We start from the raw sequence: 22,018 nt of genomic DNA, 5'->3' as shown, positions 1-22,018 counted from the left end.
GCCTGGTGCCCGGGTCCCACCTCCACTGTGACACCACTGCTTCTGGCTCACTGGCCCTCTCGGTCGTCTCTGACCCCATGGCTGGGCCCCTGAGCTCGTGCACGGCCATCAGGAGCTGCGCCGGCGAATCTTCTGTCCTCCTAGGAGGCCGGGGGCAGCCAGGGATGGGCTGCTGCCCCCTGCCCACAGAGGGCTGGTGTGGCACGGCCTCTCAGGGACTCTCCCTTTGCGCTTCGGTCTTGCCCCTGCCCTGTGTCCAGCACCCGCCCTGCCTGGCCGTCCTCGCTGGAAGTGGGCCCCGGCCTCTCCTTGTCGTCAGCGCCCGTGGGTCTCCTGGCGTCGGCCGTGTCGGGGCTGCGGGCTGTCCTGCTGCTTCCCTGTCCAGGTGGCAGTTCTGTCCGCCTCTGGCCAGGCACCGGGGGACGCAGCCTCTTGCCAGGGACTGTGCCTACTTTTGAGGGTCTGTCGGGACTTCTTTGCCTGCAGCAGTGAAACAGGACGTGCAAGGGGTGGCACTGCGAGATGAGCCAAGGATGACCAGTGCCTGGCCCCTGCTGCCCTCGTGGGAGCTCTGGGCCGGAGCTTCTGGCTCCTGGCTTTGCCCGGGCCAGCGCTGGCCATTGCAGTCGTGTGGGGAGTGAACCAGCGGATGGAGGGCTTCCCCGTTTCTCTCTCTGTTGTCTGCCTTTCAAATAAATCTTGAAACTGTGAGGACGGAAGTCGCCCCCGCCCGAGGCCTGCAGAAGCCGCCGTGGCTCTTGAGCTGTGCCGGGCTCGGGCGGCGCTGAGTCACCAGGCCTGCGGGAGGCGCGGCCCCGTGAGCACGTCCGCCCGAGTCATCGCATTCCTGCTCCGTCTCCGTGCGCGGGGCCAGCCCGGGGCAGGGAGAGGAGCGGGGTTCTGGGCAGACCGCGGCCGCTGCCGGGAGGGGCTCCGTCTGCGTTCCAGAGGGACCTCGAGACCCTGCAGCGCTGACCTCCCCAGCCGGCCGCTTTGAGGGCCACCCCCCACGGGGCCCTCTCCCTCTGGGGGTGGGGGCTGCGAGCGAGATCAGGAGGGCCGATCCGTGGTGGGCAGAGCTCACGGATGCGAGTAAAACCCTTGTTGTTTTTTGTTTTTTGTTTTTTGTTTTTTTATCTGGAAGGCAGAGTTAGAGTGAACTTCCCTCTGCTGGTTCGCTCCTCAAATGGCCGCAGCGGTCAGGGCTGGACCAGGCTGAAGCCAGGAGCTTCTCCCAGGTCTCCCACGTGGGTGCAGGGGCTCAAACACTGGGGCCACCTTCCCCTGCTTTCCCAGGCGCATCGACAGGGAGCTGGAACCAGCGCTCTGATCCAGGGTCTGACGTCGCAGCAGGTGGCTTAACCTGAGCCACGGCGCCAGCCGGGACAGCTTCTCTTGCTGAGAGCCGGCCGCCAGGCTCCCGTGGGCCCCGCCCAGTGTCTCTGGGTAGGTGGCGGTGACAGTGGAGGGCGCCACCTCCGGCCAGGGAGGGGCTTCTGCTGGGGCTACGGCACGGGTGGGCTTCGAGGGCGCTCGGCCCAGCAGGCCCCATGCTTTCGTGTCTGTGATATGGGGAACAGGCAGGTCCACGGAGCCCAGCTGGGAGCCGGGGAGCCCCGGGTGGAAGGGGAAGTGGCCGCTCAAAGGACAGCTTCTGCTGTGGACGATGGAAAGGCTCCCGGCGAGAGGAAGTGAGAACGAGGGAGGGCGGGCTGATGGCCGCTGACACGGAACACATTCAGTGCCGCTCAGCGGCGCTCGGGAAGACCGAGTGTTAGGCCACGACCTTCGCTGCAGCTCGGGAACCACAGGCCAGCTGCTGGGGGGGAGCGCGGGCCTCCCGCGTGCCCCGAGGCTGGGCGGTGCCCACCCAGGGGAGGGCAGGGACCGCAGGCCACATGGGTGCTGCTGGGGGGGAGCGTGGGCCTCCCGCGTGCCCCGAGGCTGGGCGGTGCCCACCCAGGGGAGGCAGGGACCGCAGGCCACGTGGGTGCTGCTGGGGGGGGGGAGTATGGGCCTCCCGCGTGCCCCGAGGCTGGGCGGTGCCCACCCAGGGGAGGCAGGGGCCACAGGCCACGTGGGTGCTGCTGGGGGAGAGTGCGGGCCTCCCGCGTGCCCCGAGGCTGGGCGTTGCCCACCCAGGGGAGGCAGGGACCGCAGGCCACGTGGGTGCTGTCTGGGATCCCCGCGCTGCCGGCAGTGCGGCCTGGTGGGCGGCCTGGCGTGCAGGACGAGCACTCTGCAGACAGCTGATGCCGCACTGGGGAGCCCTTGGGGTTCCTCGTGTCCCGGCGCCGTGGTTCCAGCCTGCACCACAGGTGACAGGCGCCAGCCGGCGCCATAGGGGGGCCTGGGCGACACCCCTGTGCTGCCCCACGGAGCCCTGGTGTGCTGGGGGCAGGGGCCAGCCCGGGCCCTGAGGTGGCCGCCTTGTCGTCAGCAGCACGGACGCGTGTGCAGGGCGCTGGGCTCCCAGGGGACAGCCAGTCGTGGGCAGCGGGGGTGGGCGGGCCCCTCTGGTCAGCGCACGAGGCGCGGCTGGCCTGTGTTGGCCGAATGTTTCCCACATCACTGCAGGCCACGCCGCCTGTCCCATGGGCCTGGAGGAAGTGTAGCCTGCGTGTGCGTGCGTGTGCGTGCGCTTACCCGTGTGCACGCTGAGTGTGCGGACATGTGCCTGCTGTGTCTGCTTGTGGGTGTGAGGACGGTTATATGTGCGTGTTGTGTGTGTGGGCGTTCTGTGTTGTGAGCACGTTTTCTGTGTATGATGACCTGTGAGTGCATGCTGTGTGCCATGACTGTCGTGTGTTGTGTGTCATGTGTGTAGGCACGTGTGTGATGACTGCGTGTTTGTGAGTACGTTATTTTGCGTGTTGTGTGTTCTGAGTGCATGTTTTGCATATGGGCATTTGTGTAGTGATGACTTGTTTTGTGTGTGTTGAGTGTGTGTATCATCTGAGTGTGCAGGCGTGTGTGATGACTGTTGTGTGTCATGTGTGTAGCCATGCGTGTGTGATGACTTGTGTGTCATGTGAGTGTATAAGCCTGTGTGTGATGACTGTTGTGTGTGATTGCTGCGTGTGTACAGGCATGTGAGGGTGTGTCGTGTGTGTGATGACCGCCCTGTTGACCGGCACCCGGCCGCGCCGGCCCCTGCCTTTTCCCAGGAGGAGGGGGTGTTGCCACGTGTGGGCTGCATTTGACGTCCCCAGCAGCCGGAACGCGCGGGGTCACCTCCAGTGCCTGACCTTTGCCCCCTGACTCATCCCGGTGACACCTGTGCGTGTCTGTCCCGTCTCCCCCCCCCATTCCTGCCCAGCCTGTCCGGTGGGCGGGGTGCAGAGGGCTGAGGGCTGACTCAGCGCCCTGGGCACGCCCTGGGGTGTGGCCGTGCCGAGGGCTCTCAAAGACCTACCCCGGTGCTCGGCTGGTCTCGGCTTCCATTTGGAAGCCAGTTTTTCAAGTTTGGGACTCACTGTGGCCCTGGGCGCCGGGTCTCCCCGGAAACCCTCACGGACCTCCCAGCACTCGGGGGACACAGGGCTGACCCACGAGGTTCTCACGTTTCTCTTTATTTTCCTTTGAAAAGCAGAGAGGGGGAGAGACGGGGAGAGGGAGGGGGGCGGCCTTCCACCCCCTGGCTCACTCCCCGAACGCCCACAGCAGCCAGGGGCCGGCCCTGCTGGAGCGGGAGCTCGGCCGGGTCTCTGCTGTGGGGGCAGGGACCCCGTGTTCCTCGGGTCTGGTGCCGGGCGCAGGTGACCGTCCCGGGGCCCCTTGGTGCTCCAGGGGTTAAGTGCCGGCGGCTGCGGCGCTCACGCCCACGCGCACGTGGCGCCCTGCAGCTGCTCGTACATGCAGTTTGAAGATTCACCGCGTGGGCCGGCTCGGCGCAGGGCTGAGCGCCGCCGGTCTGTGCAGCTTCGCCTGAGCTGGGGGCGGAGCGGTGACCCGGTCCCCCAGCCGGAGCCCACGAGGAAGAGGCCCTGCGGTGTCGGCAGCCTGCCCCGTGCCCTGTGGTTGCTCACCTGGAGCGCTCCCTGGGTGGTCTTGCGCTGAGGGTGTGGTGCGAGCCGTGGGGGGCTGCCAGCAGCCCCTGAGGGTCGGCCTGGGCCTGGCCGGGGGCCGCCTGGGCGGTGAGCTGAGTGGGCCCTGGGAGGGAGGGGCCGGCGAGCCCAGGACGTGAGCAGGTTCCCCACACGGGCCAAGCGCCCTGCTGCCCCTGTCCGTGGACGTGCTGGGAGCCGGGAGTCAGCAGGACACCGCCGGGCCGGCTCCTGGTGTCCAAGCAGCAGCTGTGGCCCGAGGCCCTGCCCCCAGGCCCTCAGGGCCCTGAGACCCATCTGTGAGCGTCAGGGTGCGGGGCGGCCTGGGCCCTGCAGGGGTGTGGGCCCACAGGGTGCAGGCGGGGCATGGCCTTGAGGGCTGCACTGCCTGTAATGCGTCTCGCCCTGGGCCAGTGCTCGGTGACCTGTGGTTAAAACTCAGGAGCTGGTGGAGGCCACCCCAGCCCTCCCGGGACTCAGGCCGGCATCCGGGGAGGAGACCCTGGGGCCACTGGGGTCTGGAGGCAGCCTTACCCGGTGAGAGCCCGGGGGGGGGGGGGTCTTTGGAGGCTTCCGACTTCAGCCAGTGCTGCTGGGCCCCAAGGACCCCTCAGTGCACCGCCTGCTGCCCCCAGACCCTGTGGGTCACGTGCCCCTCCTCCCCCCGGCTCAGACGCGGGCAGGCGAGGACAGTCCTGCACAGTTGCTCAGGGTCAGGGCCTGCGAGAAAGTGACCCCCCCGCCCCGCCCCGCCCCGCCCCGGCCCGGCAGGCCTGGCTGCTGCTGTGCGGCGTCCTCGGCGTCCCCGGCACACGCGGCCCGGCCCTGGAATCGGCCCCCAGCAAATAGTTGCTGGTCGGTGAGCGCAGCCGCCTGGTCCCTGCCCCCTCCGCGGGGGAGGCGGAGCCGCTGCCGGCCCGGGGCTGCAGGGACACTCGGTGACACGGCCACGCCCGCGGCTCATGGCGGCCACACTTCAGGCAGGATCTCGGCTCCAGGAAACTTCTGGACTTTGGGGAAGCTCCTCCCCCGGCTCGTCTCTGTCCTTGTCTTTGAGAGAAGCAGCGGCGCAGGCGGGCACAGTCTCGTGCTGGCGTGGCCTGGGCCCATGGAGCCCGCCCCAGTGCCGGTGCTGGCCACACCCTCTGTGCTCCCAGCCTGCTAGGGAGGTGTGCACTGGGCAGGAGCTGTGCCTGAGCTCTGTGTCCCCGGGCCCTTGGGGACGGCTGGGGGGCCCAGGTCTCCTCCCACTGGCGCCGGGGCCGCCCTGTTCTCTGAAGCCGGGGACCAGGAAGAGCCTGGCCTGCAGCCCGCGTCCTGTTTCCTCTAGGGGTCAGTCAGGGCCACAGCCTGGCCCCCGTGGGCGTGCCCCCGAGGGCGGCCCCATAGCAGGTCTGTGTGCAGACCGGCTCGCTCACGGCTGGGCCGGCCCCGCCCTCGCCTGTGTCGGAGCGCCTGCTCCAGGGGTGCCAAGCATTCCGCGCACCTGGGGGCTGGAGCCCTCGTGTTCTGGCATTTTCTGTGTCCTCTTGGCGTCCGCGCCCTGCTCCCTCTGGCCCCTCTGCCTGTGATCACGGGCTTCCCTGGACGCGCTGGCCGTGACCGTCCCAGGTCTGGCCGTGCTGCCCAGGGTGAGGCGCGGTCCGCAGAAGCCGACCTCCTGTCCCCCCTCCCCAGGAGACGTCCTCTTCCAGATGGCCGAGGTGCACAGGCAGATCCAGAACCAGCTGGAAGACATGGTGAGCCCCCTTGCCGGGCCCCGGGATGCTGCGGCGGGGGGGGGGGGGCGGGGCACGTGTCCCCTGGGGCTTGCTCCACAGCGGCAGCCTCTCCAGGCCAGAGACGTGCCCTGGCTCAGGACTCGGGGGCTGATGCCAAGGGGCCCGGCCGGGGACACGGCGGCACCACGACAATGACCACCAGCCAAGCTCGGATTGCCGGGCACGTCTCCCGGCTGCCAGGTGTGGGGAGCCGATCCAGAGGGTGACCCAAAACCCACCCCGGACCGTGCGGCTGAAGGGGCACGGAGGTCCAGGGCTCCTGTCTGGGCGACCCCGGCGTGGGCCGGCCGAGGAAGCACAGCACGGGTGGTCACTCTGTCCCTTGTGAGGAGCGGAGCATCGCTGAAGGCGGGGCTTGTCCAGGACCCGGGCCCGGGGCCCCTGCGCTCCCCGCAGCTCCCGGCTCCCAGGCAGCTCCTCTTCCACATCGGTGCCGGCCCAGGGCACGCGGCGGCCGCTGCCCGTGCGGGCATCAGCTGACTGGGTGTGCTCTCCCCTGTGTCCAGCTCGAGTCCTTCCACAAGGAGCTGCTCACGCAGCTGGAGCAGAAAGTGGAGCTGGACTCCAGGTACCTGAGTGTAAGTAGCCCACCCGCGCCGGGCGGCCGCGACGCTCGGACTGCAGATCCAGTCCCGGGGGGCCCCGGTGCAGCTGTGTGGCCTCTGATGCCCCCGCGCCAGTTCTGGGCCCCCTGCCCTGGGCCACCTGTCGCCATGTCGATGACGCGGCCTCGTCCCATCCTCCCCGAGCCGGCCGGCCAGAAAGCCAGGGACCCTCTGGCTTTGGGTGCTGGGAGGGAGGGAGGCTGCGTCCTCCGGGCCTGGCGCTTGTCCCTGGGGAGCGGCGAGCTGGGTGGGTGGGGACCCCGCGCTGGCGCCGAGCGCGTCCTGCTGCCCTGGCGCTGAGGCGGGCGGCAGCCGCTCACGGGCCTCTGCTCCGTGTCCTGCTTGAACCTCAGGCCGCGCTGAAGAAGTACCAGACGGAGCAGAGGAGCAGAGGGGACGCCCTGGACAAGTGCCAGGCGGAGCTGAAGAAGCTGCGCAAGAAGAGCCAGGGCAGCAAGAACCCCCAGAAGTACTCGGACAAGGAGCTGCAGGTGGGCGGGGGGACGGGCAAGGAGCTGCAGGTGGGAGGGGGGACGGGCAAGGAGCTGCAGGTGGGCGCGGGCGGGCGCGGGCGGGCGGGCGGGGGGACGCCGGCTCCCCGCAGGCTGCTCTGCGCCCCAGGTGGGTCTTGCAGCAGCTGCTGGGAAGCGGCAGAAACCAGGGTGAAATCCTCGCCCTGCCCCCCGGGTCCGGGCTGGAGTCAGGCCCAGACGGCTCCTCCGACCGTGACCGTGAGCACTGCTCCAGCGCGGGGCCGCGGCCGGCCAAGGACATGTCGCAGCCCGGCGGCGTGTGGCAGATGGCATCGCAGGCTGCCGTCTGGTTTCTCTCGGGCCCGTGTGCCGAGAGGCCGGGATTTAGGGCAGCTCGCCGCTGCGTGCTGAGCTCCGCGTCCTCAGCCACCCAAGCCAAGCAGCCGGAATCCGGCGCTGCCGCCGAGGAGGGAGCGTGGCACGGGACGCCAGCCGGGAGGAGCACAGGCCCGGCGGGTCCTAGTGTCCAGGGAGGCGCCTGGGCAGGCGTGGGTGCGGCCGAGGTCCATCCCTGGCCTGGGGCGCCCCTCCTGCTGCCGACAGCCACGCTGGCGAGGCTCGGTGGCCGCCCCGTAGCCTTCGGTGCAAGGCTGTGTCGTGTGCGTGTGGTGTCCTTGCCCCTGCCATGTCCACAGTGGAGTCCCAAGCTCTGCCTGTGGCCTGCTCGGGGCCCGGGCGCAGGCGGAGCAGGACGCTCCCCAGGCTGGACCCCCGAGGCGAGGGCCCGGCCTATGGCCCACCATCACCCTGTGGCCACGGTCACACAGGCCACCGCATCCGTCAGCGCAGGGCGGTTGTAAGCATCATCGCCCTGCGGTGTGGCCCCTCAGCCAGCCCTTTGGCTGCAGCCCTGGGCCCACTCTGCCCGCTGAACTGCCCAGGGCCGAGGACACGATGGGTGACCAGACGCGTGCAGCGTGTGGCCTCCTGCATACCCGTGTTTTCATTGCTTGCCGTGTGATGGTGTGTTCAGTGTCGTTCCCAAGTATCATGGGGTGGCCCCTTAATAGAGTTGTCATTTACTTACTTGGAAGTCAGCATTACAGGGGCCGGCATTGGGGCATAGCAGATGGCGCCGCCGCCTGTGACGCCAGCATCTTAAATGGGCACCGGTTCGAGGCCCGGCTGCTCCACTTCTGATCCGGCTCCCTGCTCGTGGCCTGGGAAAGCAGTGGGCGTCTGCTTTGGCCTGGCCCAGCCCTGGCTGGTGCGGCTTCCCAGGGAGACCACTTGAAGTCAATCCACCTGCCCTTCCCGGGGGCTGCCCTGGCACCTGCAGCCCCTTGGTGGGCCGGGGTGAACTGGCCCGAAGGTTGGCCGGGGCTGGGTGACGGTGCTGCCAGGCAAGTCGCTGGCCAGGCAGGGAGCCGCGCCGCTCGCCTGGAGAGACGGCAGTGGCCTGGCGGCTGGGTGTTTCCCGACTGAAGCTGCCCGTGGTGGGGGTCCCCCTGGTGCCTGAAGATGCCCCCTCCAAAATCAGCACGGGAGACCCTGTCCCTCCGGCGGGCAGGACGGGGAGTGACAGTGGTGTTCTGAACAGCAGGCCACTGCCTTAGACTGAGGCTAGCGGGCCGGGGCTGGGCGGGGGCAGAGCACAGGTGCGTGCAGGTTGGGGTCTGGGCACCAGGAGGGGGTGTGCGCGGAGTGTGGGCTGCAGTGCACCGCGGGGTCCCTGGCCCAGCTGATCCCTGGGGACACCCATCCAGCCATCTTGGGGACGTCCCACCCCAGCCTCCCTGGGGCCGTCTACCCCAGCCTCCCTGGGGATAACCACCCCAACCTCCCTAGAGCCGTCCACCCCCGCCTCCCTGGGGACGTCCATCCCGGCCACCCAGCCTCTCTGGGGACACCCACCCCGGCTTCCCTGGGGACGGCCACCCAGCCTCTCTGGGGACACCCACCCCGGCTTCCCTGGGGACATCCACCCCGGCTTCCCTGGGTCCCCCTGGGAGTTGCCCCACACTGACTTTTCTCACCTGGCCCGAGGGCCAGCCTGCAGCCAAGACTGCTCCGTGCAGCTGGGCGCCCCCGGCGAGGCTGGGCTCTGCTCCCTGCCCGCCCAGTGGTCTGCGGGCAGCCCCGAGCCCACCTGACCTCCCCTGGGTGCAGTTACAGTCTCCAGAGCCGCCAGCCTCAGTGTCCCCATCGTGAGGTGGGGTGCTCCTGCCTCCCCGGCCCCTCCCCCACTTGTTTCTCCGAGGCCTCCTTCCTGTCTCCCTGGGAAGTGGCGCTTTGACCCCTGCCCGTCGCAGAGTTCCCGGCTGGCTTTCAGAAGTGGGCAGCAGAGCCGGGGGACGGCACACTGGCCGCTGTCCGGGTCTCTCCTACCGGGCCACTCAGGGCCCCTGGCCGGTGGGGGGTAGGGGTGGGGGGCTCTGCTGCTGGTACCCAGTGTCTTTTTTTTTTTTTTTTTTTTTGACAGAGTAGACAGTGAGAGAGAGAGAGAAAGGTCTTCCTTTGCCATTAGTTCACCCTCCAATGGCCGGCGTGCTGTGGCTGGCACACCACACTGATCCGAAGCCAGGAGCCGGGTACTTATCCTGGTCTCCCATGGGGTGCAGGGCCCAAGCACTTGGGCCATCCTCCACTGCACTCCCTGGCCACAGCAGAGAGCTGGCCTGGAAGAGGGGCAACCGGGACAGAGTCCGGCGCCCCGACCGGGACTAGAACCCGGTGTGCCGGCGCCGCAAGGCAGAGGATTAGCCTAGTGAGCCGCGGCGTCAGCCGGTACCCAGTGTCTTTTGTAGACCCGGGGGGCGGGGGGCTGCCTTCCAGCAGCCCGGTCAGGTGAAGCCAGCAGGCCGCCGTGCCCTCCCGTGCAGCGCCCCCGCCTCCGCCGGCCAGGTAAGGGTTACTGTGGCTGCCGTCTCGGCCACAGAAACGGCCTGCTGGAGACGCTTCCTCCGTGAGGAAGCGAGGTCGGGCCTGTCTTTCCGGTGTCCATTTCTTAAAGCCGCGATGGCCTCCGGCTGCCCTGTGGGCCGGCCCTGTGTCCCTGTGCACCATGGCGTGCGCCTGGCGCTGCCCCGGGGCCCCGTGTCTGCCTGGCCACTCGCGCTGAGCTCTTGGGGCTGCCACCTTGTGGCGTGTCCCCTGGGGTGTCCCCGGTGACTGTGACCACTGTCCCTACCTGAGGAAGGGACAGAGGTGACCTGGGCTGCTGGAGCTGCTTCCCTGGGCTGCCTGGGAGGTGGCAGCTGGTGTGGGCAGAGGAGCTGTCCTGCGGGGAGGCCTCGCCCGGCTCCCGAGGCTGCCTTCTGTGCACCAGGGTCTCTGACTGCGCACCCCTCCCCCGCTGGGCCAGAGTCGCCTCCCGGGTGACTGGACAGCAGGTCGAGGCTGACCTCAAGCTGCGCCGGAGCCCAGGCTGCTGCCAGAGCAGGTGGTGGCGTGTGCTACACGGCCGGGTCCTCGGACCCCCGCCCGTCCCCTCCGCTGTGCACTGCAGGCTCCCAGCCGGGAGCCTCCGAGGTGCAGGTGTCTCACGTGTGTCCCCCCCCAACCCCCGAGAGCTTCGTGTCCAGAACTGATGCCCCCCAGACTGTAGCCCAGCCTGGAGCCGCATGAGCTCAGTGTGTGTTCCGGCTGTTCCAGGGACTGCTGGGGCTGGGAGCCCACAGGACAGGCTCATCCCTGCCCGACCCAGGCCGTGCCCAGCACAGGTGTGGACAAGTGCAGGGCGGGGGCAGGAAGCCACTCAGACCCACCCCGGAGAGGGGCCCGGAGCGTCCCCCCCCATGGGGCTGCCCTGCCGGGGCCGGAGCTGCTGTAATCGAGGCTGGGTTTTGGGATTTCCAGAAAGAATTTTAGTTACAGGTCACGGAACAGGCGTGCGTGTGGGCGCTGGCGAGGACAGAGGTGGTCTGAGGGCAGGGACGGCTCCCACTGCTGGTTCACTTCCCGCTGCCTGGGGCCGGACCGGGCCGGAGCTGGAGCCAGAGCCCCATCCAGGTCTCCCGGCCTCACCGCCGCCTCCTAGGGCCTGCGTTGGCGGAAGCCGGGGTCAGAGCCGAGCTGAGAACCAAGGCCAGGCATGCTGATGCGGGATGCAGGCTGCAGGCTTCCAACCCGCGTCCTAACTGCTCCGTGAGATGCCGGGCCCCGGACAGTGTGGACGGGACAGGAGGAGACACACCGGGAGCCCAGCAGGGTCACACGGGGGTGCGGGGACGTGCCCCTAGGGAGCACAGGCACAGCGGGTACAGGACATGCCGTGTCCACCCAGGGGCAGCCACGGGCCTTATCCAGCCCTTTCTCGGGCTCAGCAGGGCCCCAGCACAGCCAGCCGTGCCCACCCCTCAGGACCCCAAGGGGAGCCCCTCCCCCCACGGGCCGCTGCTGCAGGGGCCCAGGGTCTTGTGGATGGGGCGTGTCGGTCTAGGGGCAGCCAGGGCACCTCCATTACCCGCCAGGGGCTGTGGCTCCAACCCTGCGGCAGGTGACCAGTGTGCAGAGAGGCCAGCTGGCCGAGTGCCCTCCTGGGCTGTGTGGGCTTGGCGCCTGCTCCGGCCTCTCAAAGCTCGTTTCTGGCGGCAGCCAGTCCCTGCCGGCCGTGTCCGGAACATGTGGAGGCCGTGCTGGGAGGAGCCTGGCAGGCTCTGGGCGTGGTTGTGCCTGTCACCTCTGTTCCTTCTGTCCCCACCTGTCCCCACCTGTCCCCACCTGTCCCCTCTGTCCCCACCTGTCCCCACCTGTCCCCACCTGTCCCCTCTGTCCCCTCTGTCCCCACCTGTCCCCACCTGTCCCCTCTGTCCCACCTGTTCCCTCTGTCCCACCTGTCCCCACCTGTCCCCTCTGTCCCACCTGTTCCCTCTGTCCCACCTGTCCCCACCTGTCCCCTCTGTCCCACCTGTCCCCACCTGTCCCCTCTGTCCCCACCTGTCCCCTCTGTCCCACCTGTCCCCACCTGTCCCCTCTGTCCCCACCTGTCCCCTCTGTCCCACCTGTCCCCACCTGTCCGCTCTGTCCCCACCTGTCCGCTCTGTCCCCTCTGTCCCCACCTGTCCCCTCTGTCCGGGCAGAGTGGGGGAGGGAGGGCGCAGGTGTGCACAGGTGGGACGGCTCTTGCTCTGCCTCGGTCTCCCCCAGCAGAGCCCCCGGGGGAAGTGGAGCCCGTGGGCCTCTGTCAGCCGAGCGCGTGGGCCTGTGCTGGGCTGGGTCCCTCCTGACTGGGCGCCGAGGGAGGGCAGCCAAGGCCCACGAGAGCCCAGGTGGGCCCTGCGCAGAGACAGCCTGGGCCAGGGCTGACGCTGCTGCCCCGGGGCCCTGGGGGCTGGTGCCTGGGACGCCTCTGCCTGAGCCCAGGGCTTTTGCACAGCTGGGCCAGCGCAGCTGCTGACCTGTGCGGGAGTCTGGCCCCGGGCTCCGCGCCGCCCCGCCCCCTCCCACCTGAGGCCTTTCTGTGAGGTGGATGAGCAGAGAGCCTGCCGGGGGCAGGTGCAGGCCTCGTGGCTGGGCTGAGAGAGGGCTCCGTGGTGGCAGATGCCGGTGTCCTGAGAACGGCTGTGTCCCTCTGTTCTCCGTGACGGGGGAGGGGTCCTCCGCCAGCCTCTCTGGCTGTGCCAACCCTGAGGTCGCCAGGTCGTTGTTAGCAAAGCGCAGACAAAGCAGTGACCGCCGGCCCACTGGGGGCGTGGAGCTTCGGGAGGTAGCTGGGCCGCCCCTCCGAGCTCTGCCCTAATCCACGCCCTTCTCGGGAGGGAAACCCGCGGGGTCCTGGACACCACAGGAGAGTGGTAGACGGCCCGAGCCCCACGGGCCAAGATGGACTCCGGACTCTAACAGGACAGGGTGGTCGGGGTGGGCCCTCTGCTCCCCTGAGACAGCCTGGGCCACTGTGTCACCACCCCCTCACCTGGCCGCAGGTGTCAGCTTGGTCTGGAGGCCGCGCCCACGCTCAGGCAGCTGGTCGGGACAGGAGCGCACGGTGTGTCCTCACCTCGCGCCCAGGGCGCGCAGCAGTCGCTGGACACCCCACCCCCACCCGCGCACCCGATGGATGCTCCGGGCCGCGTTCCTGGAGCGGGGCCTCGGGAGGCTCTGGACAGAGTCCACTGCTGCCCTGGGTGTCCTGAGCACGTTCACGGGCAGCTCAGTCCCTGTGCTGTGATGGCCTCACTGCTGCAGACCCGCAGTGACAGGAGAGGGGGAGAGACAGCGCGGGGTCCCTCTGCCGCCTCTCTCAGAGGCCATCCTGGCCCCCCAGGACCTGTCCAATCCTGAAGACCCCACCTCCAGATTGCATTGGCGAGACTTTGGGGCGCTCAGAGCAGCACTGCCCCTGGAGCAGGGCACCAGCCCTTCCCTCTGCTGGCTGCTGCACCCAGGCCCAGGCTCTCCGGGAGCCCTTGCATCTAGGGTGAGACCGAGGGGTCCCGTGTGGCTGAGACCGAGGGCCGTGTGTGGCTGAGACCGAGGGGTCCCGTGTGTGGCTGAGACCGAGGGGTCCCGTGTGGCTGAGACCGAGGGCCGTGTGTGGCTGAGACCGAGGGCCGTGTGTGGCTGAGACCGAGGGCCGTGTGTGGCTGAGACCGAGGGGTCCCGTGTGTGGCTGAGACCGAGGGGTCCCGTGTGTGGCTGAGACCGAGGGGTCCCGTGTGTGGCTGAGACCGAGGGCCGTGTGTGGCTGAGACCGAGGGCCGTGTGTGGCTGAGACCGAGGGGTCCTGTGTGGCTGAGACCGAGGGGTCCCGTGTGTGGCTGAGACCGAGGGCCGTGTGTGGCTGAGACCGAGGGGTCCTGTGTGGCTGAGACCGAGGGCCGTGTGTGGCTGAGACCGAGGGGTCCCATGTGTGGCTGAAACCGAGGGGTCCTGTGTGGCTGAGACCGAGGGCCGTGTGTGGCTGAGACCGAGGGGTCCCGTGTGTGGCTGAGACCGAGGGGTCCTGTGTGGCTGAGACCGAGGGCCGTGTGTGGCTGAGACCGAGGGGTCCCGTGTCTGAGACCGAGGGGTCCTGTGTGTGGCTGAGACCGAGGGGTCCTGTGTGGCTGAGACCGAGGGGTCCCGTGTGTGGCTGAGACCGAGGGGTCCCATGTGTGGCTGAGACCGAGGGCCGTGTGTGGCTGAGACCGAGGGGTCCCATGTGTGGCTGAGACCGAGGGGTCCTGTGTGGCTGAGACCGAGGGGTCCTGTGTGGCTGAGACCGAGGGCCGTGTGTGGCTGAGACCGAGGGGTCCTGTGTGGCTGAGACCGAGGGGTCCTGTGTGGCTGAGACCGAGGGGTCCCATGTGTGGCTGAGACCGAGGGCCGTGTGTGGCTGAGACCGAGGGGTCCCATGTGTGGCTGAGACCGAGGGCCGTGTGTGGCTGAGACCGAGGGGTCCTGTGTGGCTGAGACCGAGGGGTCCTGTGTGGCTGAGACCGAGGGGTCCTGTGTGGCTGAGACCGAGGGGTCCTGTGTGGCTGAGACCGAGGGCCGTGTGTGGCTGAGACCGAGGGGTCCCGTGTCTGAGACCGAGGGCCCCGTCTGGCTGGCTGTCTTGCCATGGCCCAGTGGAGTCCCCGAGGGGGTGACGGCTGGCACCGACCATCACCGTGACATTCCTGAGCCCGGGACCTCCCCTGGCAGTAGGAAGTTGGCTCTGGGGAACGTGGGAAAGCCGTGTTGGCGCGCGGTCTGCTGGGGACGCCCCTCCCCCCTCTGAGTCACCGCTGCTGGGCGGAAGGAGGCGGCTGCTCCGTGCACTTCTGTCCTCTCGGATTACAGGGCTGCGAGCCCAGGGTGACTAAGTGGGAGTGCTTTTGTGGGTCTTGGATGCTTTCAGCCGGGCGCTTCCACAGCGTCGCCATGGCACCCAGCAGAGCAGAGAGCACGCGGGGGCCGCGGTGGGGGGGCGGGCGCGGCGCGGCTGCCGTGCCTGCCTGGGGCACCGGCTCAGTAGTTGCTGGTGGCACCCGCACCCGGCGAGGTTCCCGGCGAGGTTCCTGGCGAGCTCAGCACCCCCCATCGGGGCACCCCAGTCCCGCACAGCAGGTCCACGCGGCCTGGGGCCCTGCAGGAGTGGCCTTGGGAAGGTGGACAGGGAAGCAGCTGTCGTGCCTGGACAGGACGGGTCGCCGTGGCCCCGGGGGCTGCGCCAGGGCCAAGTGTCCAGGCTGCTGCTGGCCCCGGGCCTCTGGGCTGCCCCAGGAGCACGTGCCCCCTTGCCCCCACCCCCCATTCCCGGCTGTGGCCGTGAGGCTCCCGCTCTCTCCAGTGAGTGAAGACTTGAAAGTACAGCAGTGCCCTTCCCCCACACCCAGCCACCAGGCTAAGGAGGCCAGTGCCCCACAGCCTACAAACCCAGAAAGAGGCCCCCGGCTCGGCTCCGGAAGGCACTGTTCTCGGGGCGCGGAGACCCCAGGGGCCTGCGTCCTGGTTTAAGCCAATGTCCTGGGGCCACCGTTCTGAGCAGCGTCTTCGCCAGACCCATTTAGGGGACAGCTCGCGGGGGACGTGGCGGCGCGCAGGCTCCTCCTGCCTAGAAGTCGTCTCTTGCCCAGCCCCCACTGGAGCTGGGTTCTGGGTGCCCTCAGGGCCTGGCCCCTGCTGGGGTGGGGGGTGGGCAGGGCAGTGGCCCGAGGATGGGAGTGGACCGGGCATGTCCCAGGCCGGTGTGGCCCTGACCTCCCTGCTCCGGCACTTCCTGGCCACCAGCTGAGCCCGCCCCGTGCCCCTTGTGGGCTGGGTGAAGCTTGTGGGGAGGAGGGACCTCCCAGGCAGGCACAGACCGGGCTGGTTGTGGGGGGGACAGCGCCTGCCCCACCCAGGTGCTTCCCCCTAGAGGCAGCCCTGGCCCCTCCCCCACTTGCTAGGTTCGCTTGGTTGTATAACCGGAGCGGGAGGGGGAGGGGAGCAGGGCCTGCCAGAGTCCTCCCTCCCACTTCCGTTCAGACTCCCTGCTCCACAGGTGCCACCCTGCATCCCTCCCAGGAAGGCCCTGTGGCTGGGCCCTGCAGAGCTGTGGCCCTGATGGGGGGTGGGAGTGGTGAGCCGGCTCCTCCAGGCCCCTGCAAGTCACCCTCCCAGGGTGCGGGAAGGTGGGGGTGTGCAAAGCCATGGGTGCGCAGGCTGGGCAGGCTCTGGCCTCAAGGACGCTGTGGCCAGGTCGCGCAGGATGGCGGGCAGAGCCAGTGCACTGGTGGCAGCGCTGGGGACCCGCCCCCGTGACAAGGCACCCAGGGGTCGGCCTGCTCGCCCTCCCCCTCCCCCTCCCCGTGGGCCTGTCGGCACCGCCCACCCTCGCTGAGTCAGAGCTAGGGGCTGGAGGCGCTGCCTCAGGCCAGGCCTGCCCCCTGCTGGAGGCCCCGTCCGCCCAAGGATTTTGCAAAAGCGAAAATGTACCCTAGGCCAGCCTGGGCCATCTGCTCAGGGCCAGTGGGCGTGCAGCCCGGTCTGGGGGCGCAGTAGGTGAGGCGAGACGGGAGCGAGCTGGAAAGGCGGCTCCCAGCTGGGCCCCAGGCGTCGGCCTGCCACGGCCTGGTCAGCGTTTTGGGACCATGGAGTCCTCCCCCGGCAGCCGGGGTTTCGCTCACGTCCACACGCACCTGTGTGGGTCTGGGCATGAATCGGAAGGGGGTGCCTGCCCAGGTGTTCTCGAGCGGTCAGGATCCAAATCAGGTGGCCGGGCTAATGGGCAGCACCTGGCAGCTGGCTGTGGGGAGTGGGAGAGGGGAGAGAGGCCGAGCACTGCCTCCCCGCAGGGGTCTCGCAGCCACGCCCAGCCCCCGGAGGGCACCTAGGGGCCCTGGGACCTGCAGTGCACGTCCAGGCTGGGGAGGTGACGTCCTCACCCCGCCTGCGCTGACCTGGCCCCCTGGCCGCCCCCACAGTCCCGTCAGGGCTGGGGAGGCGACGTCCTCACCCTGCCTGCGCTGACCTGGCCCCCTGGCCACCCCCACAGTCCCGTCAGGGCTGGGGAGGTGACGTCCTCACCCCGCCTGCGCTGACCTGGCCCCCTGGCCGCCCCCACAGTCCCGCTGCTTCTTCCTGCGCGTCCAGCCGGGGCCCCTCTGCGCCGGGGTTTTGAGACGCCGCTGTCAGGTGCTTCCGCAGAGAGGCGGAGCTCCTCATCCGCCGGTCGTTCCCCAGATGCCCACGGTGGCAGGGCCGGCCCCACGGCCTGGATCGGGAGCTCCGGTTGGGTCTTCTCGCATGAGTGGCAGGGACCCAGCCACCTGATCTCCAGGAAGCTGGATTGGAAGCCGAGCTGGGACTGGAACCGAGGCTCCAGGATGGGATGGGGGTCCCAAGCGGTGACGTAGCCACCCCCAGCTCCTGCCTTGAACGGGGGTAAAATGCACAGAACTGGAGCCGTCAGCCATTGCCGCCACGTGTGAGTGGTCAGCTCAGAGACGGTCACTCCACTCACGGCCATCGCCACGCTCCGCCTCCGGAACTTCCTCTTCCCCCACAGGGAGATGTCCCCGGGAGACCCCGCCCTCTGCCCCAGCCCTGGGACCCCCGAGCTGCTCCCGTCCCATGGCTGTGACCCGCCCGCGCCCCTGCCGCTGTTCCTGACACTTAATGCTGGGTCTGAGGGCCCGGCCAGCTGGGGTTCGGCTCTTGCTCTGGGCTGTCGGGGCGCAGACCCCTTGCTAGGTGGGTCTTGGGCACTGGAGGGGCAGGGGCGTGGGCACACAGGCAGAGGGGCCCGCATCCCTGCTGGGGGTTGGGGTACTCTCCTGGCCCCCGGCCTCCGAGGTCTGCCTGTGCTGGGCCCAGGATCTGTGTGACCTGGACACCCCCCACACAGGGAGGCCCCAGGGGCTCCCGGCCCCACGCTGTGGCCTCTCACCAGGCCATCCTGCTCTGCCAGGGGCCTGACCCTGTGGGCAGGGGCCTGCCGGCCACACTCGGTGTCCACGCTGGCGATGTCCTCGGTGCTTTCCTGCCTCACGCCCCACCAGCCGCCTCCTGCTCTCGCCTCGGTGTGGGGGCCCTTTACCTGCCCACCCCCACTGGTTCAGAGGTGGGAGCCGGGTGGCAGGAGGCTCCACGGGTCCCCTCGGTCCACGTCCCTGGGCGCGGGAGGCCTGCCAAGCTGGCACACGGCTCGTGGACCTGGGACACCAGACAGGCTGGCCTGCAGCCCGCCCAGTGCACACGACGCCTTCTTCCCGGGAGGAGGCGAGCCTGGCCCCCCCGCCCGGGAGCCTCAGCCGCGCCGGGCAGGTGAAGCCCGGCAGCTGGAGCTGGCGTGGGCTGCGGCTCCGTGGCCCCAGACACCGCTCTCTGGAGCTGGACCGGGCCCCCCTCGCTCACCGCCTCGCCCTCTCTCACCGCCTCGCCCTCTCTCACCGCCTCGCCCTCTCCTCCCGCCTCGCCCTCTCTCACCGCCTCGCCCTCGCTCACCGCCTCGCCCTCCTCCCGCCGCAGTACATCGACGCCATCAGCAACAAGCAGGGGGAGCTGGAGAGCTACGTGTCGGACGGCTACAAGACGGCGCTCACCGAGGAGCGCCGGCGGTTCTGCTTCCTGGTGGAGAAGCAGTGCGCCGTGGCCAAGAACTCGGCCGCCTACCACTCCAAGGTGAGCGCGCTCCTCGCCCGCCTCCCGGGCCTTCGAAGCCCTGGCCCCCGGGGATGCAGACCAGGCCGCGGTCCTCCCAGGGCCGTCCCCACACCTGCCCTCTGCACCGGGAGCCCCTGGGGCTGCCGTGGGCCGAGCTGCTCTGCCACATCCTGACCCCTCTGACCTGGGAGGCCGCTTCCTGGCAGGGGATGGAATGGGTGCAAGTCTGCCCCAGGAAGCCCCGTGTCCCAGGGCCCGGCCTCGCGAGTGGACACCCTGAGGGCTTGTCTGAGGCAGCTCCTGTGTGGGCGGCCAGGGCTCTGAGGGCAGAGACGGGTGGAGGGGGCCCCTTAAGGCCCGGCCACAGCACCCCTGGCGGGCCCTGTCCACCGCAGTCCAGGGGCAGGACGGGGCGGGACTGCAGTGGGACCTCTGGGACATTCCTGAACACTTCCCCAGCACAGAGGATGTGCTGGGCAGCTGGGCTGAGCCGGGGAGGTCAAGCCGACACCTGCCCCTGGGTGCCCCCGTGCCCGCCTGGGGGCCCTGAGACAGGCATCACCTCCTCCAGCCCCTCCCCGGTCTGACTCCTCGCACGGGCGGGGGCCTGCTCCCTGGCCGGGGCAGGTGCACCTGTGTTTCTGGGGGGACAAGCGCTGGCCCTGCTTCCCCGGCTCTGAGCAGCCACGGCCAGCGCAGCCTCCCCGCGTCCTTGCAGGGGGCGGGAGGGAGCGCTGGGCCCCTCTGGACAGGGAAGCCGTGTGCTGGCCTCCAGGAGGGCTGGGGGCTGAGCAGGTGGCACAGGTGGCCTCTGAGCTCCATGGAGAACTCGGCCAGCCCCAGGGCCCCCGGCTCCCCATGAACCTGGGTGTCTGGAGAAGGCACCTCTCCCCCAAAGCTGCGTGGGTCAGCCCCTCGGCTGGGCTGTGGGTGGCACCTGCTCTTTCTGTTCTCAGCTCCCTGGGCCTTGACTTGGGCCACGCAGGGTAGAGCCACCCGACCGTGGGCTCTTGTCTGGGCTGCGTCTGCCCCCATCTGGGGCGTGGGGCATGGGGCGTGGTCTGGCCGCGGAGGGGCTGCCCTGGGCAGGTGCTGGTCTCAGGCCGTGTCTGGCGTCCTCCCTGGTGCCGGGCCCCTGCCGGCAGCCTGACTGTGTCTCTCGCCTCCTTTCTGCGCCTCCCCCAGATTTCCCAAGCCAGGCCTCAAGCAGGTGTCTCCCCAAGGGGCAGGGGCAGCCAATGAAATTCTGTACATAAGATGGGGGGGCAGCCCTCGCACTCCGGTCTGCTGACCCCAGAGGGGTGGAGACCCCTTGCCCAGAGGGTGTTGGCCAGCGTTGCCCACTCTTCCCTGGGGGGTGCCCTGCCTGCTGGTCACGTGTTGATGGAAACCAGGGAGAGGCCGAGGACTGGGCAGCCCCAAGCCCAGACCCGGGGGGCCCTGGGGTCTGCAGGGGGCTCCAGCCCTGCAGTCTGCCTTGGCCAAGTGGCCAGGAGGAGCGTGGGCTTGACAGGTGCCCAGGTCCCGGGCACCAGGCCCTGGCAGTTCTCTGATCAGACCGGTCTCCCCCAGTCCCTGAGCCGCCGCCAGGCCCACGGTGCCTTGCCCTGTGCTCATCCAGTGGCCTCTGAACCCCAAGGCAGGGCCGGGCTCTCGGGGCCCTGGGTGGTGGACAGCAGCAATGGGCGCTGCCTGGCCGCACGTGGACAGCTCTGTCCCTTGCCCTGGCTGCCTTCCTCCTACCTGCTGGGTGCTGGGTGCTTTGCCCGTGGCCCCTGGCGTGTGTGTGGGGGCTTCCCACACTTCTCTCTCCAGGCCCTCAGGAGGCCCCCGGGGTGGGCCTAGGTTAGAGCCTGGCCCTCCTGGAGCGGGTCAGGGCTCGCAGCGGCCCCTCCGCCCCAGCCAGGTGCCCCACCCTGGGCAGGAGGGAGGGAGGGCAGCCCCGTCCACGGCGAGGCGCCCCCACCCTGCAGAGAGCCCGTGGCTGCCCCTGACCGCCTCCCCGGCCCACCCCCACCCTGCAAAGAGCCCGTGGCTGCCCCTGACCGCCCCCCCGGCCCGCCCGCGGCTTTGTTGCAGGGCAAGGAGCTGCTGGCGCAGAAGCTCCCGCTGTGGCAGCAGGCCTGCGCCGACCCCAACAAGATCCCCGAACGCGCCGCGCAGCTCGTGCAGCAGATGGCCAGCAGCAACGGCGCCGTGCTCCCCAGCGCCCTGTCGGCCTCCAAGTCCAACCTGGTCATCTCGGACCCCATCCCGGGCGCCAAGCCCCTGCCGGTGCCCCCCGAGCTGGCCCCGTTTGTGGGGGTGAGTCCTCGGCCTCCGACGGGTCCGGGTGTGGCGGGTGGGGCTGTGCGGCCGTGCCCTGGCAGGCCCCCAGCAACGCTGTGCCCCCCGCAGAGGATGTCGGCCCAGGAGAACGCGCCCATCATGAACGGAGTCTCGGGCCCGGACGGCGAGGACTACAACCCCTGGGCTGACCGCAAGGCTGCCCAGCCCAAATCTCTGTCCCCCCCGCAGTCGCAGAGCAAGCTGAGCGACTCCTACTCCAACACCCTCCCGGTGCGCAAGAGCGTCACCCCCAGGAGCAGCTACGCCACCAGTAAGGCCCCGGCTGGCGCTGGGGTGCCGCCCGCCCTCCGGCAGCACTGTGCCGCGAACGTGTGCCTGCACCCGTCTGGGGCTGCGTGCCTGTGTGCACACGGGTGCACTGTGGGGGCGCTGCACACGTGTGGGGTGTGAGTGCAGGGGTGTATTGCATGTGCACACGGGGGGGTGTGAGTGCAGGGGTGTTACGCATGTGCACACGTGTGGGGGTGAGTGCAGGGGTGCTATGCGTGTGCACACGTGTGGGGTGAGTGCAGGGGTGCTATGCGTGTGCACACGTGTGGGGTGTGAATGCAGGGGTGTTACGCATGTGCACACATGTGGGGGTTGTGAGTGCAGGGGTGTTATGCATGTGCACACATGTGGGGGTGTGTGAGTGCAGGGGTGTTATGCATGTGCACACATGTGGGGTGTGAGTGCAGGGGTGTTACATATGTGCACACGTGTGGGGGTGAGTGCAGGGGTGTTATGCGTGTGCACATGTGTGTGGGGGAGTGAGTGCAGGGGTGTTATGCGTGTGCACACGTGTGTGGGGGTGTGTGAGTGCAGGGGTGCTATGCATGTGCACACGTGTGGGGGTTGTGAGTGCAGGGGTGTTACGCATGTGCACACGTGGGGGGGGTGAGTGCAGGGGTGTTATGCATATGCACGTGTGGAGTGAGTGCAGGGGTGTTACGCATGTGCACGCATGTGTGTGTGCTTGCATCCATGTGCACAGCGCAGGGGCGGGGTTTCTGTTGTGTCCCCGCAGGGTCTGCCCTGCTCTCTTCCGGGCAGTCTCTGGTGATCCGTGGGGTGTGGCCCCGTCCCTGGGCAGTGACAGGCAGAGGGATGGGCCTGGCCTGTGGTGTCGTGAGCCCCGCATCCGGGCTCTCGGCCCTGCCCTGGAGCCCCCACACCTGCCCGGGGCCCCCACACCTGCCCCGTAGCCCCCACACCTGCCCTGGAGCCCCCACACC

The 22,018-nt window shown here is 69.3% G+C and overlaps 1 protein-coding gene across 6 annotated transcripts in view; it reads left to right on the top strand.

Annotated features, from left to right (window-relative positions):
* Positions 1 to 22,018, top strand: part of BAIAP2 (BAR/IMD domain containing adaptor protein 2) — a 64,638-nt gene that overhangs the window by 33,074 nt on the left and 9,546 nt on the right. For all 6 annotated transcript variants that reach the window (XM_070060182.2, XM_070060177.2, XM_070060179.2 and 3 more), the window contains exons 4-9: positions 5,724 to 5,785; positions 6,334 to 6,405; positions 6,786 to 6,923; positions 18,321 to 18,473; positions 20,535 to 20,759; positions 20,853 to 21,054. In XM_070060182.2, coding sequence (XP_069916283.1) covers positions 5,724 to 5,785; positions 6,334 to 6,405; positions 6,786 to 6,923; positions 18,321 to 18,473; positions 20,535 to 20,759; positions 20,853 to 21,054 — 852 coding nt within the window. The remainder of the gene's footprint in view (positions 1 to 5,723; positions 5,786 to 6,333; positions 6,406 to 6,785; positions 6,924 to 18,320; positions 18,474 to 20,534; positions 20,760 to 20,852; positions 21,055 to 22,018) is intronic.

The sequence above is a fragment of the Oryctolagus cuniculus genome, chromosome 17 (assembly GCF_051225735.1).
Source record: "Oryctolagus cuniculus isolate XC-2025 breed Fujian yellow rabbit chromosome 17, ASM5122573v1, whole genome shotgun sequence".
Classification (NCBI taxonomy): domain Eukaryota; kingdom Metazoa; phylum Chordata; class Mammalia; order Lagomorpha; family Leporidae; genus Oryctolagus; species Oryctolagus cuniculus.
The sequence above is the reverse complement of the archived record's forward strand: the minus strand, read 5'-3'. Positions and strand labels throughout refer to the sequence as shown.